The sequence below is a fragment of the Myotis yumanensis genome, unplaced genomic scaffold (assembly GCF_028538775.1).
Source record: "Myotis yumanensis isolate MYYU_CA2020_CCGP unplaced genomic scaffold, mMyoYum1.0.hap1 SCAF_13, whole genome shotgun sequence".
Classification (NCBI taxonomy): Eukaryota; Metazoa; Chordata; class Mammalia; order Chiroptera; family Vespertilionidae; genus Myotis; species Myotis yumanensis.
The window spans coordinates 5,963,453-5,981,988 of NW_027223764.1; the positions used below are offsets into that span (position 1 = coordinate 5,963,453).

The following is an 18,536-nucleotide window of genomic DNA, read 5'->3' on the forward strand; positions in this document are numbered from 1 at the left end:
TGCATAAAGGACAGCCCCCATGACGAAGAACTAACCCAGCCTGGCCGGTTTGGCTCAGGGGTTGAGTGTTGACCTAGGAACCAAGAGGTCCCGGTTCGATTCCTGGTCAGGACACATGCTCGGGTTGTGGGCTGGATTCCCAGCAGGGGGCGTGCAGGAGGCAGCCGATCAATGATTCTCTCTCATCAGTGTTTCTATCTATCTCTCCCCCTTCCCAAAAGGTCAGTATGCCGAGGTGGAGAAAGCTTGCTAAAGGCCCTGCCCCTTCCACCCTGGGGCCCCTCAGCCAGAGGGTTTCAGGGGCTGCAGGGTGCTGCCTGCCCCATCTCCAGGCTGCTGCTGCCTCCCAGTCCCCGAGCCCCACACTCAGGTGGGCTCTGCATTCTGGTCTCAACCCTGAGGACGTTCTGAGTCCAGGGTTCCCGGGCCGAGGCCAGGACCTGGGGGTGGGGTGGGGGGCTCTCACCTGACGCTTGAAGATTCTCTGGAACAGCCCTTTCTTCGGTGGCTCCGGAGGGTGACTCCGGTCCAGGTCTGGTGAGAGGGTACCGTTAGGTCCAAACACGTTCAGCTCCTTAAAGCATTCCGTTTCTATCATCTGGAGGAACGCAGCAAGAACGCGGGCAGCATGAGGGTGGCGGCATCATGTGGGTGGACAGAGTCCCAGCGCCGAGCCCTGGCCCACACCGCCCTCTGTCTTCAGGGGCTGAGACCCAGACGGTGCCCGCCCGCCCGCTGCCTCTCCCCTGAGAAAGCAGAAGTCGGCACCCCAAACCCACAGCCATCTCCTCCTCACCCGACCCCAGCCCAGGCCACCCACATGCTCTGGACCCTCCCATCCCAGGGTTCCAGTCCCTCCCCCGCCCCATCATTTCGATCTCATTTGATCCAACTCTGCCTCCACCTCCATCCCCCTTGTGCCCATGCCCCGGCTCCATTTCCTCCCTTCCCAGCCGAACTTCTCGAGCTGTCTAACTGGCCTCCTCTTCCCTCTGACCCACCCATGATGCCAGCAGACCTCGGGACCCTGACCCCACTGTCCCTGTGCCCTCCCCGCACCTTCCCCCGGCGGCGAGGCGGCCGCCCAGCGCTGACCTCGTTCTGCCAGGGGATGGGCACGGAGCCCGTGGAGAACTTGGAGTAGAAGTCGTCGTCCGTGTGGTCCAGGTTGACGCCCTTCACGGTGGAGAACTGCTCAATGTCCAGCACGTCCTTACAGTACACGGCCCGGGGCTGGGGCAGAGCGAGCGAGCGAGTGGTCACACGGGCCCCGCCCCGGCGCCACCGTCCCCAGCCAGGCCTGGGGCTTTGATGGGGGAAACAGGGGGCGTCTGCCTGAGCCCCCCACCCCCACCGGGAACCCGGGCTGCCCTCTCTCAGATCTGCCAACGGGACCCCGGCCGGGGAACGGGAGCTCGGAGCGTCCAGGGCCCTGCTGCCCTCAGGCCTCGCATGCCGGTCACCCCATCCCTGAGCTCACCCTCCTCAGCGCCCTGCAGCCCACTCCTCCATCACAGTCTTTGTTCCCCAAAGGGCCCAGGACTGGGATGGGGAAACTGTTTCCAAAGTCCTTTCTGTTTGGGGCTCTGGGCCCCGCCATAGAGAGCGAATGCTGGTTCCCAGGGCCAGGCCTGAGGAACACGCAGCCACGGACGCCTCCCGGGGGGGCCTCCCAACCCCCTCTCACATTACGGGGCACCAAGGGGCTCGGCACCCAGGCTCTGCAGCCAGCGGGCCGGGCTGGGTCCCAGCGCTGGAGCTTAGGAATTTTGGAAAAGTCCCACATCCCATAGGCCTGTTTCCCACCTGCAGGCCGGGCTATGGGAGCACCTGTGCCTGGGCTGTAAGCGCGCGTGAGCTGGCGGTAATCTCTTTATCTCACTCCCCCCGCCACGCACTGGGGGCTGCTCTCTGCTGAGACCCACAGAGACGACTCAGGCAGGCCTTCCCTCCAGGAACTCAAAGCTGGGACTGAGCCTCCCAGGGGCTCTGGGGCCTGTAGGTCTGAGGATGAGGACTTCATGGAGGAGGAGACTCCAGGATGGATGCAGGGCCCCCAGCCTGGGTGACATGTCTGTCACCGGAGGGCAGAGGCCGCTGCCTGCCCACGGGTCTCCTTGGCCCCGGGATCGAGGCCTGGAACCGACATTCGGTGAGTGCCAGGCTGGGAACAGGGCACAGGCTCAGTCTGGGCTGGGGGGGCTACTCACATCTGGAATGAAGGGCGGGTCCAACATCCCGGCTTCCAAGCGCTTGAAGTTCATGTTCCTGAAGAAGGGGTGCCTCTTGACCTCCGCGGCCCCCTCCTCCTGACAGCCCAGCCTCTGCTTCGCGTCTTTGGTGAGCAGCTGTGACAACACAGAGCCCCGTGAGGCCACGCCGTGAGCCTTGTCGCTCCCGCAGGTCAGGCCTGTGGTCATCTCCCTCATGGGGCGTCCCTGAGACTCCCCCGTGTCCCTCCTCCAGCCTGTGCCACCCAGGTGCCCGACAGACACCGCCTGGCCCTGCTCAGGCCTCGCTTCAGCGCCTCCTGAGCCGCTGTGAGCTCTGTGGCCCCGCGTTCACAGCACCGGATGCCTGGAGCCCCCGGGGGAGCAAAACTCCTGTCTGTGTCTCCCCGGGACCACATGCTCAGCACCCATGAATTTGGGGCACCCACTGACGCTTGCTGAACTGGGGTGACCTTCTGCCACAGGGAACTGACAAAGGGCAAGGACTGGTTGGTCTGTAGGTCTCCGGTTCATTTACTCAACTCACAAGTGCAAACCCCTGGGGGCGGGTGAGGGAGAAACAAGGGAAGGAGGACAGAGGGAGGGAGGAAGGGGGAGAGGGAGAGAGGGGGAGAGGGGGAGAGGGGGAGAGGGAGGGATAGAGGGCACTGAGGGTTTGGCCTCAGCGAGATCATGTTTAGAGTTGGAGGCACCATGGACGTAACACATGGGGTCAGAGGAACGCAAGTTAGCTGCTCACTTGGGGGTCAGGGAGGCCGAGGGGCCAGAGGACGGGAGCCGGAGGGGAGGGGAGGGACCAGTGCTGGGACTCAGCAGGGGCCTAAGGAAGGTGGGGCTGAGGACTGGCCTAGAGACAGGACCGGGGTGGAGGGGGGGCAGTGATATGCATGCATGTCTGGACCCCAGGAGCAGGGAAAGGTCTTGGGGTTGCCAAGACCGAATGAGGGACAGAATCTGGGTCAGGGACCAGCTTCCTGGCTGTTTGTGGAGAGGCCTTCCTTCTCAGGCAGGCAGGTGGGCCTGGACTTGCCCGGGACTCCGTGGTCTCCTTATAGTCAGGCCCTACTGCAGTGATGGCGAACCTTTTGAGCTCGGCGTGTCAGCATTTTGAAAAACCCTAACTTAACTCTGGTGCCGTGTCACATATGGAAATTTTTTGATATTTGCAACCATAGTAAAACAAAGATTTATATTTTTGATATTTATTTTATATATTTAAATGCCATTTAACTAAGAAAAATCAACCAAAAAAATGAGTTCGCGTGTCACCTCTGACACGTGTGTCATAGGTTCACCATCACTGCCCTACTGTGTCCCGAGCTGGTGCCTGGAGGGGACAGGGCCGGCCTGGCTGCCAGACCAGAGAGACCGCGGTTAAGGACACAGAAGAAGCACAGGGTCATTTGTCAGAAGACGGAGCAAGGCCTCTGGTCATCCTTCCAGTTACAGAAGGTGAGGGACATGGGTTTGACACCAGGATCCCCAGGCGTGGCTGCTGCCTTTCTCTCAGTGAACACCAGGGGGCAGCAGAGAAACAGCAGCGCCCAGTGCTGGTGCCCCAAAGCCATGTGCCAAAGCCCATGATGCCGGCAGGGAGGGGCCTTCTGTGCCTCTGCCCTCTCAGCACATCCCACGCCCCTGTTGGGGGGTCTCTCCAGACCTGCTCCTCTGAACCCCAACCCCGACCTGGGACACGTGGTGCTGCCCTCCTCCCTCACCCAGTGTGGTGCCGCTGCAAACGGACCTCGCCTGACAGAACCGAGTCTTGTTAGCACACCCACCGGGTTTTCCAGCATCCCTGGGAGCCCACGTCCCCGCTGACCGCCTTGTGCCGCCTCGTTCCTCCGCTCCGCTCCCCCACCCACCTCCATGGCCATGGCCACCTGTTTCCTTGGAGGCCCGGGCAGGTGGGCAGGAGCCCAGCCACAGGTGGTTCCGGTGCGTGTTTGCATGTGTGCATGCTGCCCCTCCCTCAGTGTCCCACATGCAAACGACAGGTGGCAGGCCCAGCCCCATCTTCCTTCCCAGGGCTGACGCCAGGCTGGGGCTGCAGAGGTCAGGCTGGGGCTGCAGAGGAAGTGGCCCAGCCCGGGGCGAGGACAGCGGGCCCCAGGAGCTCACCATTTTACAGATGGACTTGGCCTCCTCGGAGAACTTGTGGGAGTACACCTCCTCGGTCTCCAGGACCCGGCGGTCCACCTCCTCCCGCTTCACCTTCTCCTTGCGGCCCCGGAACGGCGACTGGCCCTCGATCATCTCGTAGAGGAGGCAGCCCAGACCCCAGTAGTCGGGGCTCAGGCCGTACCTCTGGTTGTTCAGGACTTCGGGAGCTGGGCGAGGAGGGAGCGAGCGAGGTGAGAGGCCGCTGGTGGCAGCAGAGCCCAGCCGCCAGGCTTGGCTGTGACTCATGCCAGCTGGGTCCAGCCCCCTCCTAACTGGAAGCAGGTGCCAGGGACTGGATGTAGCTCTAGGCCTCTTCCCTGCAGCCCCAGGAGGATGGTTGGGAGTCGGCTCAGGGGGGCAGGGCAGGGCCCCAGGATGCTCTCTGCTTAGAGTCATGCTTGGCACCCTCATGGCCTCCCTCCTGTCATGGGTCTCCCCAAAAGGCTGTCCACCAGCCACTGGACCCCGACTTTAATGGGGCCTCCTCCTGAGCATTGCTGTGTGCCAGCCTAGCCACTGACCCCGAAGTGGACTGGCTTTAGACGCAGGTGGGCTGGAGGTGGGGGTTGCAGAGAACTGGGTTTAGTCCAGTCACACTTGGGGCTCCACGCAGCCTGGCTAAGACCGCCCACCTCCCACCATCAGAAGGGACCCTACTTCTGATCAGAGCGGCACAATGAGGCCAGGGATCCACATGGGGGGTGGGGGGAAACGGGCTGCGCCCACACTTACCCATGTAGCCGACGGTGCCCACCCGGCCTCGGATCAGGTCTCCCTCGGGGATCTTCACGGCCAGGCCCAGGTCGGAGATCCTAATGTGGCCTGAGGGGGAAGGGCAGGGTCAGCGGGACCCTGGGACGGTCATGTGACACTGGACCACCCTGGGCAGGGCCTTAGACTTGCGGCATGCCCCGGGCAGGAAGAGGGGGACCCCGATCTACCATCTCAGGGCGGCTGCAGGCCCTGGGGAGACTCAGGTGTCAGATGTGGGGCCGCCTGCACTTGGCTGGACACGGGCAACCTGCCTCATGCAACGCGCTAATGGGCTCCTTGGAAGGCTGAGGTCAGCGGGTTTCACATGCCTTGGCCTGATTCCGGGATTGCTTCACGGAAAAAATGTGAGATTCTCCTGACATTTTGCAACAATTTGCTTAAGGGGAAAAATTATAAAGCAATTTGGAAAGCAACTTCCCGTCCTGCTGAGATGGTCTTTGGAGGTTTTCTCCCTTTGGAAAAACAAGATGGGAAGATGCCCAGGCCCCTGGGAGATGGATTGGAGCCCCTGGTCCCAGACTGAACCCCCAAAGCAGAGACGACGGTGCTGAGGTCAGCCTCTGTGTTGTCTCCCCTGATGGCCCACCAGGGACAAGGGGGATGTCACAGCCACATACGACCCTGCAGGCAGGACCACTCCCCCACCCCCTGTGGGTGAGTGTTGGGGCCCCCACAGCCTGGACCTGAGCAAGGCCCAGTGACAGGGACCCCGGCCAGGTCGGAGCTGTGTGAGGCCCCAGCTCTGGCCCCAGACAAAGGCAGGAAAGGTAGAGGGAGCATGTGGATTCACGTCACGGGGATGCAGGTCAGAGGTGGGCGTGGCTCTGAGACCAGAAGGATAGGAACCCCAGTGGGCACTGGGCTCATCCGAGAGGGGCAGCGAGGCCCGGGACCCTCTGCCTGCTGCTCCCCATGGCAGCATCGCCAGGCCATCAACACACTGAGACCTGGCCTCTGATCCCGGCTCCCCACGGATATTGCTGGGTGACCCTGGCAGCTTGGCTCCTCTGAGCCTTAATCTTGTCATCTGTAAAATGGGCACAGGGACTGCTGGCCCTGCCCCCTGTGGAGATGGGCAAATCTAGTCAGTCTGAAAATGAGGAAGCTGTTTCCCACCCTTTAGTGTGAGAGGCTAACAGGTGGGAGGGGTTCCCGTGGCTGCCCTGTCATCCGTGTGAGAGAGTAACAATGGCGATGCATGAACACTAATGACGAACACATGTTTCGCTGGCTGTGGCTGACTGAATAGCTTCCCCTCAGGCTATCTTGTCAGAGCCTCACGCCCATCTTCAAGCCTCTAAGTTGGCAGGACCCATGTTTCCATTGAAAAACAAGGAGATGAAGAGCAGAGAAATTGTGTGAGGTCAGTATGTGCCCAACGTCTCTGAAATGCTGGACACCTCATCTCATTCCCCTCCATACACACACCTCTCTCTCTCTCTTTCTCTCTCTCTCTCTCTCTCTCTCTCTCTCTCTCTCTCCCCAGCCAAGTTGCTTCTCCTCCTCGTAGGAGCTCTGTCCATGCCCATGGTCTTCTCTGGGTTCCCAGGGCTGAGGAGCGAAGTGGCTCTTCCCCTCCCCCTTGCCCACTGCTCCCTGCGGGCCCAGGGTCGTGAGTCTCCGAGAGGCCTCTGCATTGGGTTGCGATGCTCACCTCAGCTAGAGCAGGAAAAGGACCTTCCCGGCCACTCCCTGACTTACCGTAATCATCTAGCAGGATATTCTCGGGTTTCAGATCCCTGGAAGGGAAAGACCACAGGCATGTGAGTGTGGGCATCTGGGCAGCAAGGGCACCCTGGCATCTGGGTTGACCCCCGTGGGCCAGCCAGGCCTGAGTGTTCCCTTCCCGCATCGGGTTGTCTGGTTTCTGGGCTGATCTCTCTCCTCCCACCCTGTGCCATAGGCATCTTCTCCGCGCTGGAGAGTGATAGGAAGGAGGTTAGGCACAGGCTGGTCCTGGCTTCTCCACACGCTGCCAGCCGCCAGGCCTGAGAGTACCGCTGGCTGGGGTGGTGACAGACCCCTCCAGAGCTGGGAAGACCGCCCCCCTTTCCCCCCAGGTCTCAGGATGCCCGGAAGGCAGAGCAGGGCCTGGGAATAAAGGCAGAGACACTTGAGAACAAAGCGCCAGCTGCAGAACTGGCACAGAGAACTGCAGGGAAGAGGAAGGTGCCCCCTGGAGAAAGACCCCCTGGGAATGGGGCCCCCAGGAGCCTGGCACCTCCCCAACTCCAGCTGAGCTACAGCGGGAAGAGAGCACCGCCGGAAGGCGCGGCTGTAGGCGTGGCCACCTCCCCGGACCCCTGTGTCTGTCTTCCCTTTGATGACATCGTCATGCTCTTAGGAGAGGGAACCTCTCCGTTAGTTCCCAGGAGGGGGAAGAGGCAGCAGGACTGTCTGGTTTTCCTAGTAAAAGGTCTCCCCAAGGGGAAACCAACAGCCAGTAGGATGGCGTGTGCCACTCAGGTAAGCCGCTGGGCCAACAGTCCACGGCTCTGGACTGAGGGTTGGTTCTCCACCAACTGGCTTTGTTTATGGAACTGGCGGCAGCTGTCCCCGGGCGTGGTGACTGCCCCGTCCAGTGGGCCCCAAAGTGCTGACTGGTATTTGTATGGAGTTATTCATTACAAAATACATTTTGTTGCTGTTGTTATTTAATTTGCATTCTTTTGATGTGTTAACAATCCCAAATAAGGGCAAGAGCCAGGGCTTCCATACGCCAGCTGGCCAGCGGGCAGGGCCCGAGCCCACGGGAGGAGAGGCCAGGCGAGCGGCCGGCTTGGACTCGGAGCTGCCTTCTCGTCTTTGTAAATGAAGGGCACTCAGGTGGGGGATTCTTTTTCCGACCCTTAGGAAAATTGTTCGACTCCCTTCTCACTTGAGTGAAAACCAAACAAACGCGTAACTGGGGAGATGGTCGAGGCGGGAGGCATGCACCAAGACCACCTCCTGGTTTTCAAAGCCTTCTTGGTCTCCCCAGGTAATCTCCACCCAGAGCGCCATGGCCCAGGTCTGCGAGCGGGTGTGTGGGAGCGGGGTCGCTGGGGACTGTCCACTCACCTGTCGGCACTTTCAGGAATGTGCGTTTCCGGATCCCTAACACCAGGGTGACCTCGTTCCTCTGAGGTCCCTCCCACCTGCCCTTTCTCAATAGCTCTTCTGCCAGTGACCGAAGAAAAGCAGGCTCTGGGCCCTCTTGAGAATGAATCATTATGGGGTCCTGCTCCAGGTATAAAAAGCCCTGGGCCCCATCAGAAGTGGGATCTAGTCGTAATAATTATAACGGCAGCTCAATAGAAGAAATTATTTGAACACGTAGAGCCTTATGATCATAGGAAATTAAAAAAAATCTTACATGTATCCACATATTTCAATAAAAGAGTCTTAGGCAAAAAAATATATTACATTATAATAACATTTTGTGAGGGAGGTGGGGATAGAAAATGATAGGAAGTTCCTCACCATTAAAGAGCTTTATGCATGTTTAGACAGACGATGGTGGAAATCAACTTGCTACAGCAATGAGATTCCACTGGATGCCTTTAAAAATGTGAAGTAACTTCCATACCGAAATATCCAGATCAGCCACCATTTAAACAGACGGTGGACTATTTCAGAAGTCCATCTTCAGATTGTGAAGATGCTTCGTGGAGGCCGTGAGACAAGCCCCGCCCAGGGTGACGGGCAGTGTGGGAGGCGGTGGTCCAGGTGAGCACCAGCCATCATGTTGGCCCTGAGCCTCACGCTGGGCGCTGCTCACAGGACCTGGACCCTGGGCCTGCCACGTGGGGCGGTGTGGATGGACGCAGGCCTGCTAGTGGTGACCACCCCCCAGGTCTTCCTGGGGCTGGTCCAGGTCACGGCCAACAGGCTCCACCGAGCTTTCCTGGGCACTTGCCCCCTAAGCAGCCCACCTCACTTACTCTGTTTCAGTGGGAGTCTGCACCCTCACCTGCGAGGACCATGATCAGGCCTCGGGTCCCCAGGGCGGGGATGGGTCCCCACCCACCCAGGCGCAGGCGGAAGGCCAGGCGGGACCCGCTCACCTGTAGACGGTGTTCTCCAGGTGCAGGTCTTCCAGGCCGCATAGGATCTCCGCCGTGTAGAACAGAGCCCGCTCCTCCTCGAAGCCGGGGTTCCCCATGTTGTAGATGTGGAACTTTAGGTCGCCCCCGTTCATGATGGTCAGGACCAAGCACAGTGCGTCCTTGGTCTCGTAGGCATAGGCCAGGTTGACCTGGGAGCAGAGGACAGCACTGAGGTGAGGTCCTGCCACCGCCCCCCACTTCCGCCCTCCCTTCTCAGGGCCCGTGCAGCTGCGGGACAGCTGGGCTAGGGGAGCTTCAGCGGCTTCACGCCACCCCGGAATCCCGACAGCCTCGGCGCACCCCGCCCGCTGCCCCTCTCAGCTGGTGAAGGACTCCCTCCTTCCCATCTGGTGGTTCCAGGTGAGGAGGCCGAGGGAAGGGGCTCTGCCCTTTCAGGGGTGCTGCCAGGATAGTGTTCTTGCGTTTACACCACAAAAGCATGTGCGAGCATCAGGCAAAACTGAGTGGCCCCGTTGGCTGGTCAAGAAAAGCAGGGCCCTGATGCCCTCCGGGCACCCGTAGTGCCGGGACCGGGCAGCGGGCTGGGTGGTAGCCTAGAGGCTTCGAGAAGCAGAACAAGACTTGGCAAAGACTGTCCCCTCTTGCACGCAGGACACGCCTGGCCAGAGGGACCATCCACAGAGAGGATCTAGCCCAGTGGTTCTCAACCTTCCTAATGCCGCGACCCTTTAATACAGTTCCTCATGTTGTGGTGACCCCCAACCATAAAATTATTTTCGTTGCTACTTCATAACTGTAATTTTGCTGTTGTTATGAATCTTAATGTAAATATCTGATATGCAGGATGTATTTTCATTGTTACAAATTGAACATAATTAAAGCATAGTGATTAATCACAAAAACAATATGTAATTATATATGTGTTTTCCGATGGTCTTAGGCGACCCCTGTGAAAGGGTTGTTCGACCCCCAAAGGGGTCGCAACCCACAGGTTGAGAACCGCTGATCTAGCTCCTTGCGGAGGGAGACCAGTGCCTGAGGCTCTGCGGATGAGGGCTTTGGGGGGAGGGGCAGGGCTGGGTCTGGGGCAAAGGACACTTCTCCACCGAGGGGCTGGCACACATGGAATCTGGCCGCCATAGAACGTGGTGCAAACACAGGGACCACGGGGTCACGTCTGAGGAAAGGCAGAATGGGCCGAAGGTGCGAGCTCTGGGAGCTGTGCTCTGCGTCCCCGTCGCACACCTGTCCAGGTGACCCCGAGGAAGGGCTCCAGGAGGAACGCATGGGAACAGCCCGCCAGGGGCAGAGGACGGGGCACCATCGAGGAAGGTCCAGGTCTAACCCTTTCCCTGAGCTGGACCCACCATCACCAACCCCATAGCCAGCCCTGCCCCCAAGGGCTCCACGGGCAGCCTGGAGGCGGTGACCTGGGGTCACTATTGAAAGGCGCTAGTGACACAGAGGCTCACGGCCAAAATGATGACCGCCACCTCCCACACAGCACGTCACCTGGCAGTGGGGACAGCCGGGATGAGACAGAGACCACACCTCTGTCCCTTGAGTGTCACCTTATAAAGCCACCCCCTCTGGGGAGTGGAGCAGGCCCTGGGCCGATGGCCTCCCTCGCCTCATGCACAGCTGGTAGGAGTTTAACTGGGCGACCTGCGTGGAGAGCCCGTTGGGAACAGCTACCAAATGGAAAACGCACACACCCTCTGACACAGCCATTCCTCGGCCAAGGAATGCAGCCTCTGGACACGTCCACAGAGCCATGCCAGGGGTGCTCAGGGGCGGACATGCAGCCTCCGGACACGTCCACAGAGCCATGCCAGGGGTGCTCAGGGGCGGACTCGCAGCCTCGGCCGCAGCGGCTTCACCCCCAGGACGCACTCTCCCTGTGGGGGTCAGCCCCACGGGCCAGGGTACACTCTCCCATGTCTCAAGGGAAGGGGGCACAGTTTTTTTTGTTGCTTTTCTTTTTTTTTTAAAGGTGCAGCTATAAGTCTGGATTTTTTGCTTTTTTTAAAGATCTACATTTTAAGGGGAAAAAAAGATTGCAGCATAAGATGCCTAGTGAGATCCCATTGGCTAAAAGTAATGACTCCAACATGTTGGAACGGTTCCTCAGAGAGGGAGCCTTCTGGTTTTCCTGTCTCCGTCTGTGCTGTTGGAATTTTTACCTTGTGCACATACTGTTTTTTATGGTGACAGGTGGCGGACATTTAGAGCTGACTGTATGTCCACGTGTTCCCCCACATCTCCCCGCAGCTGGCCTGGGCCCCGCAGGGACCAGCTCTGGCCCACGGGCTGTGGGCGGGAGGCTGTGACCGTCCCGCACGCCCCTGCATACACTTCCGTTATTCCGGACGGGGCAGCTGCAGGGAGGAGGAGGGGGGCCTGATCTGACCGGACTCCATGTGAGTGACAGAACCGTCTTGGTTGGCCCGGCCAGCGTGGCTCAGTGGTTGAGTGTCGACCTCTGAACCAGGAGGTCGTGGTTCAATTCCCGGTCAGGGCACAGGCCCGGATTTCAGGCTCAATCCCCAGTGGTGGGAGTGCAGGAAGCAACCGATCAATGATTCTCTCTCATCATTGATGTTTCTGTCTTTTCCTCTCCTTTCCTCTCTACAAATATAAAGATATAAAAAAATAAAAAAAGAACTGTCTTGGTTGTTTTCAGCTGCGGCAAGTCGGGGTATATTTGTTACTGCAGCAGAGCAAAGCCTAGACTGAGAAGCACAGCAGATGCGCACACGATGGCGCCTCTGAGGATACCAACACTAAGGTGTCCGCTGGGAGGAAACCGGTCTACAGGGGCCTGTGGACACGAAGCTCCCGGTGGGGCCCAGGTGGGCTTCTTCAGTCCACCGAGGAGTGTACAAGGTGGTCCTGCAGGACAGAGGCCTCGGTCCCACACACAGGGGAGCCAGGCCTGCTCTGTGACAAGACGTCGGCCACCAGGACCCAGAGGCGCGTTGGGATGCAGGGGGGCCTGGCTGCCTCTCGGCAGGTATTCCTCCCGCTGCATCCCATCTCCCTGGTGATGGGGATCTGCCACACTGGAGGGCCACCCGCTTCCCAAGGGACAGAAGCCCCGGTCACCAGCAGGTGGCCTGTCACTCAGCCCTGGACACTCACCACAAACGGGCTGTTGACCTTCTCCAGGATCTGCTTCTCGTTGAGGGCCATGGACTCCCCTTTCCTCTTCTTGATCCTCTTCTTCTCCAAGCGCTTGCAGGCGTACATCTTCCCCGTGGCCCGCACCTGGCAGGCACAGACCTGCGGAGCAAGGAGGAACCACGGGTGAGGGACACGGCAGGCCTGCTAAGCGCCTCCGTGGCCAGGACGCTGGGCCGAGGGGTCGGGAACGGATGGAGCCAGAGCCGGCCGGGCCTGGCCTTGGACCACGGCTGCCCCAGGCCACACCCTCGAGATGTGGCTACCTCGCCCTCCCTCCTCTGGCCCTGGGATGGAGCCCAGCCTTGGAGGTGCAGAATGCGCCATGTTCAGCAACGCGTAGATGCCTCCGAGACTTGAGGTCCATCCCTCTCTCAGAGGCAACTACATTTCCTGTCCTCAGCTTCCAACCAGAGGCAGCCATTGCCCACTGGGCACATTCAAGTGCCGGCTGCAGGCGGAAGATGCTTGTTGGGGACCAGGGACAGGAGACCCCCGGGGACCCCGAGTGTATGACTCAGAGGAACGGGAAACGGGGCATTTGGGTTCTCGTCTTCGTTCTGCCCCTTGTGGCCAGGTCCCCTCACCAATCGGAACCTCCGCTTCCTCACCCCCAAGTGAGAGTCGCAGGCTGCCCCCCTCTTGGGAAGCTCAGACAGAGAAAAACAGCCCATAAAGCAGTGACATCTGGCCCCTCGTGTCCTCACTTCTCCCTCCAAACGCAGCCAAGAGCAGCACCGTTTCTCCTCCCCGGACCTGAACCTGAGGCTGCCTCACCCCCAGCCCCAGATAGCGAGGGCGGCTCCACACCCTGCTTCCCCGCTGCAGACACACCTGGCCCTCCCAAAGGCCCCCGGCCCCACACTCTTCACCAGGGGGCCTAGGACCCAGCCATCACGGGAACACCAGGCAGACAGAAGGGACAGGAAAGGGGACTGGAGTGCAGGAGCTGTCACCTGAAACAGGGTGCTCACTCACCTCCCCGAAGCCCCCCTTCCCCAGCACTCGGTACTGCCTGAAGGTGTTTTTGGTTATCGGTTGCCTGAAAAAAAAGCAAGAATCATGGTGTTAAGATGCATAACCATATGTAACAGACAGCAGCAGCATCTGACTTGGGCGGTACAAGGCACAGCTCCATGCCCCGGGGACCCCAGGAATGATCGCTGCCGAGGGGCCCCTCACGGGCTTGCTCTGGGGCTGGGTGTTCAAGTCCCAGGCCACCTGCCCGCAGCCCTGCAGCCTGGGAGGCAAGCAGGAAGGCAGAAGGCGCGAAGCATGTGAGGCAAAGCAGCTTTAAGGGACCTCCCTGTGGTTTCCCCTCTCTCCCAAGTGCCAGTCAGATGGCTCAGCTCCGAAGGAAGCTGTGAGCCCGGTGCAGGGAGAGGGGAGGGGCCCGGAGACACAGGGGCTCGGTGTCCCCTGGAGGGCATGACGGAGACCTGCCCGCCCTGCCCCTGCGCATCCCACCAGCCCAGCATCTAGCTCAGCCCAGCATCTAGTTCAGCCCAGGATCTCAGCTCGGCCTGCACAGCATCTCAGCTCAGCCTAGCATCTAGCTCAGCCAGCCCAGCATCTAGCTCAGCCCAGCATCTAGCTCAGCCTGCCCAGCATCTAGCTCAGCCTGTCCAGCATCTCAGCTCAGCCAGCCCAGCATCTAGCTCAGCCCAGCATCTAGCTCAGCCAGCCCAGCATCTAGCTCAGCCCAGCATCTAGCTCAGCCTGTCCAGCATCTCAGCTCAGCCAGCCCAGCATCTAGCTCAGCCAGCCCAGCATCTAGCTCAGCCTGCCCAGCATCTAGCTCAGCCTGCACAGCAGGTCGGTGCACTTCCAACCTCTCCACCTCCCAGGGCCCCTTTGCTGTCCCCCCTAGAGCTCCAACACTGCAAGATCCCGCCTGCCAGAGGGGAATCTATGAAGTCATAGTCCCATAGTGTCTCCCGACTCCCCGTTTCAATTAGCCAAAGCCAACCTCTGACTGTGAGGCAGGGCGGGAAGTAAAGACCAGATGGTCCTCTGGTTGCTTCGAAGAACCCCGGGCTGTGGGTAGCCTGTGCTTTTTCACCGCTGGTCTGTGTGGCTATGAATATTCAGCTTGCTTTTTTTCCCCCTTAAACCTTTTTTCAGCTTTACTGAGGTATGATTGACAGTGTACACTTGATGTTTTGATATATACATTGTGGAATGATCACCGAAATCAAGCTAATTAACATTCTATCACCTTGGTTCCCTCTTCCTCCCTCCTCTCCTGTTGAGAACACTTAACATCTACCCTCCTAGCAAATTTCAAGCACACAATACAGTATTTGTTAACTAGGGTCACCACGCTGTCCATTCGACCCCCCACAACGTACTCATCCTGCAAAACTGAAACTTTTTCACCCTTTGACCAACATCTCCCCATTTCTCCTCCCCTCACCACCCCTGGCATTCTACTCTCTGCTTCTATACATTTGACTATTTTAGGTTCCACATATCAGTGAGGTCGTGTGATATTTGTCTTTCAGTGTCTGGCTTATTTCACTTAGCAAGCATCTTCCAAATGGATCCACGTTGTCACAAAATGGCAAGGTCTCCTTTTTCAAGGCTGAGTAATATTCCACGGTGTGGCCAAAACCGGTTTGGCTCAGTGGACAGAGCGTCGGCCTGCGGACTGAAGGGTCCCAGGTTCGATTCCGGTCAAGGGCATGTACCTGGGTTGCGGGCACATCCCCAGTGGGGGGTGTGCAGGAGGCAGCTGATCGGTGTTTCTCTCTCATCGATGTTTCTAACTCTCTGTCCCTCTCCCTTCCTCTCTGTAAAAAATCAATAAAATATATTAAAAAAAAAAAAAAAAAAAAAAAATATTCCACGGTGTGTGCACACCACACGTTACTCCCGTGTGCCCTGGAGCGTTACTCATAATAGTCGAGATATGGAAATAATATAAAGTCCGTCAACTGGTAGGTGAGTAACAAACAGTCCCCTTTACAATGTTAACACTGGCTCTTGGAACCAGAACTGGGTTTTTTTGTTTGTTAAACAAAAAAAAAAACTTTTTAAAAATTGATTTCAGAGAGGAAAGGAGAGGGAGAGAGAGAGAAACATCAATGATGACAGAGAATCATTGACCAGCTGTCTCCTGCCCCACACTGGAGATCGAGCCTGCAACCCGGGCATGTGCCCTGACCGGGAACCGAACCATGAGCTCCTGGTTCATAGGTCGATGCTCAACCCCTGATCCGTGCCAGCCAGGCCAGAACTCTTTCTGAGCAACTCCCACGCCCACCCCAAGAGTCCTGACCGGGTCGAGGTTGGCACGAGACTGAATTGGGCCAACGACCTGGGTCGGCTCAAGAAAGACAGTGACCCGCCGGCAGCTCCTGAATGAATCTTCCACGGAAATCTTCTGGCTGCTGGGTCCTGGAGCGGACCTGGGTTTTACCGGAAATCCTGTCCGTGTTCTCACAGGATGTCCCCGAGACCCAGGGCTCCCGGCATTCACGTGCTATGCTTCACTCTCCCTGGCATGTCCTTGGGCAGCCGGGTCCCCGTCGGCAGCACAGGGTTGCCCCTCCATCGCTCTGTCTCTCTCCTCTGCAGGAGCGGCCAGGGCCCGGAGCTCCCTGCCAGGCGCCTCGTCCGCTATCGCCCGGGAGCGTGTCCTACAGCCGCCCTCGAAACCACATGAAGGCGTCCAGGCCCAACCGTTAACGATACATGGAGAACAGACAGCCGGGCGACATTACCGCAGCGCTCTTCTGCTGGGGGGAATAAGTGGGATACAATTTCCGAGGAATTTCTTGGTTAACCTTGGGAGGGAAAAAAGATCCCTTTAATATTTCAACAGTATCCCACTAAGGGGCCACGGTCTTGGTAGCGGGTGGGGAGGGGGGGCGGGAAGAAGAGGGTTGTCAGTCATTTAGGACACTTCTAGGCCAGTGTCCTGACGTACTGGTGTCAACGACTTAGTGCAAGGGCTTAGCTTCTCCGGTTTAAAAAGTCCATTTCTCCGTTTCCTGTGCTCGGTGCAGACAAGTACAATGAAAGTCAGTGGCCGCAGCTACGGGATCCCATTGGAACGGGAGTGCCGGGTAGAAGGAACTGAGTGAGGGACCTGGAGTTCAGGTTCCAGCCTCGCCAGGTTCTTGCTGTGTGACCCAGGGCCAATCCGTCAACCTCTCTGAGGCCTGCGTCTTCAGTAAAACGGAGCTATTGAAAAGGCACTTTCATCCAAAGGCTTCTGAAGGCTGCTGCGTGTCAGGCTGTGTGTCTCTATGGTAACAGTTCCCACTACTCGAAGCACCTTGTACATGGACTCATGCAATCCTCACACCTGCCTTGAGAGGCGAGGTGATTACCGTCTCCATTCTTAGGCTTTGAGAGGTAGAATGAGCTGCCCAAGGTCACGGCTGCTAAGTGGTGGGGTTGGAACTGGAGTCCAGGCAGGAGTCCACGTTCGGAGTCCCGGCCCCACACTGCAGCTCTGGGGAAAGTGGGTGCAGACCGGGGCCTGCGTGACACAGCCCAGGGCTTCCGGAAGTGGGGTGGGGCTCGATGGATACGTCCCACCACTGCCCACGAGGGTCACTGCTCCTTCCAATCCCAGACGTGCGAGGAGGCCGCCACGCTGACGCTGACGTTGACACCGATGATCTCGGGGCGACCACAGCTGTGTCCGTTTACTCCTGGGGCCAAACGGCTGACCTCTGGCGAGTACGCACCTTGTCCTGGGCACGTGCTGCCAATCTCATCTCCTCCTCGCCCCAAGCCTGCAAGGCGGGCACTGTTATTTTCCCCCCTGAAGGATGAAGCCGAGGTGTGGAGAGGCGAGCAGCCCTCCGAGGTCCCTCCAGAGGAGGCCGAGCCGGGCTCAGACCCAGGCTGGGGCTCCATGCCCTCAGCAGGATGTGGGGCCAGCCCTCCTTCCTCCGTCCCTCCTGCAGGTGCAAGGTGAGCAGCGGCAGTCGTGGGCGGACCCCTTCTCACTCTGCCATCCTCGTTGGTGGGGTGGAGAGACACGCCCTCCAGTGGCTGACGGGCAGGGTGCTCTCTGGGCATCTGCAGGGCACTCGGCCAGCAAAGGTGTTAATAGACATGCAGAGTCAGGATGGCTCCTTGCTCTACACCCACACGTGCCCAGATGGCATGCGTGCCAGGCCTTAGGGCACAGGGAAGTCTGGGCTATGGAACAGGACACCCCCACCATGTCTACCAGCTCAGTGTGGATTTATTTATTTATTTATTTATTTATTTTTAACTATATTTTTATTGCCTGTCCAGCGTGGCTCAGTGTTGAACCAGAAGGTCATGGTTTGATTCCTGGTCAGGGCACATGCCTGGGTTGTGGGCTTGATCCCCAGTAGGGGGTGTGCAGGAGGCAGCCAATCAATGTTTCTTTCTCATCATCAATGTTTCTCTCCCTCTCCCTTCCTCTTTCTGAAATCAATAAAATTTAAAAAAAAAAATAGGCGATTGGGTAAAATAGGGGATGTGCAGCTCATCAGAGGATCTGGCAGCTCTTCACTTGCTGGTGGAGGAAGAATTCCCAAGGACAGAAAGAAAGAAGAAGCTGCTGTGAGTGCGTGTGCCTGAGGGGTGAGCGGTGGGTAAGCACACGTCAGCAAGCACAGGCAGGGCGCTTCTAGACCAACACACAGGAGCTGAATTCACAGGAGAGACGCAGTTCATGTTATGGGGACCGTCGGCCCACGGAGGGAACTGGTTCTTATACGACTGCTCAGGTGAAAACCTGCCCCCCCCCCCCCCCCCACACACACTGGCACACGCGTGCGTGGGGAGCGCCAGGGAGGCACTCACCTTTCCAACCACTTCCACTGGAGAAAGCGATCAAAATACATGCTGTCCAGGTACTCACGGAAGGGCCCTCCCCGCAGGTAGTCGTGGACAGACCTGCTCGGGGGGGGGGAACACAGACAGAAACATTCACAATCCTGGTCTCCAGCAGATGGGCAGAGCCGTGTCCAGCCGGTTAACACCCGGCCTCATCCACTTTCAGGCTTTGGAAATGCAGACACACAGGGGCCAGAGGCCCCGTCATCCTAGGACCGTGGTCGGCAAACTGCGGCTCGAGAGCCACATGCGGCTCTTTGGCCCCTTGAGTGTGGCTCTTCCTAAGCCTTAGGAGTACCCTAATTAAGTT

General features: G+C 58.6%; 1 protein-coding gene across 2 annotated transcripts in view; it reads right to left on the reverse strand.

Moving 5' to 3' along the window:
• GRK5 (G protein-coupled receptor kinase 5) overlaps positions 1-18,536 on the reverse strand; it is a 178,373-nt gene that overhangs the window by 804 nt on the left and 159,033 nt on the right. For both annotated transcript variants that reach the window (XM_070432166.1, XM_070432168.1), the window contains 10 exons: positions 18,194-18,286; positions 13,376-13,439; positions 12,359-12,499; positions 9,215-9,405; positions 6,870-6,907; positions 5,127-5,216; positions 4,353-4,561; positions 2,211-2,348; positions 1,096-1,233; positions 467-598 (listed from right to left, as the gene is read on the reverse strand). In XM_070432166.1, the coding sequence (XP_070288267.1) occupies positions 467-598; positions 1,096-1,233; positions 2,211-2,348; positions 4,353-4,561; positions 5,127-5,216; positions 6,870-6,907; positions 9,215-9,405; positions 12,359-12,499; positions 13,376-13,439; positions 18,194-18,286 (1,234 nt within the window). The remainder of the gene's footprint in view (positions 1-466; positions 599-1,095; positions 1,234-2,210; positions 2,349-4,352; positions 4,562-5,126; positions 5,217-6,869; positions 6,908-9,214; positions 9,406-12,358; positions 12,500-13,375; positions 13,440-18,193; positions 18,287-18,536) is intronic.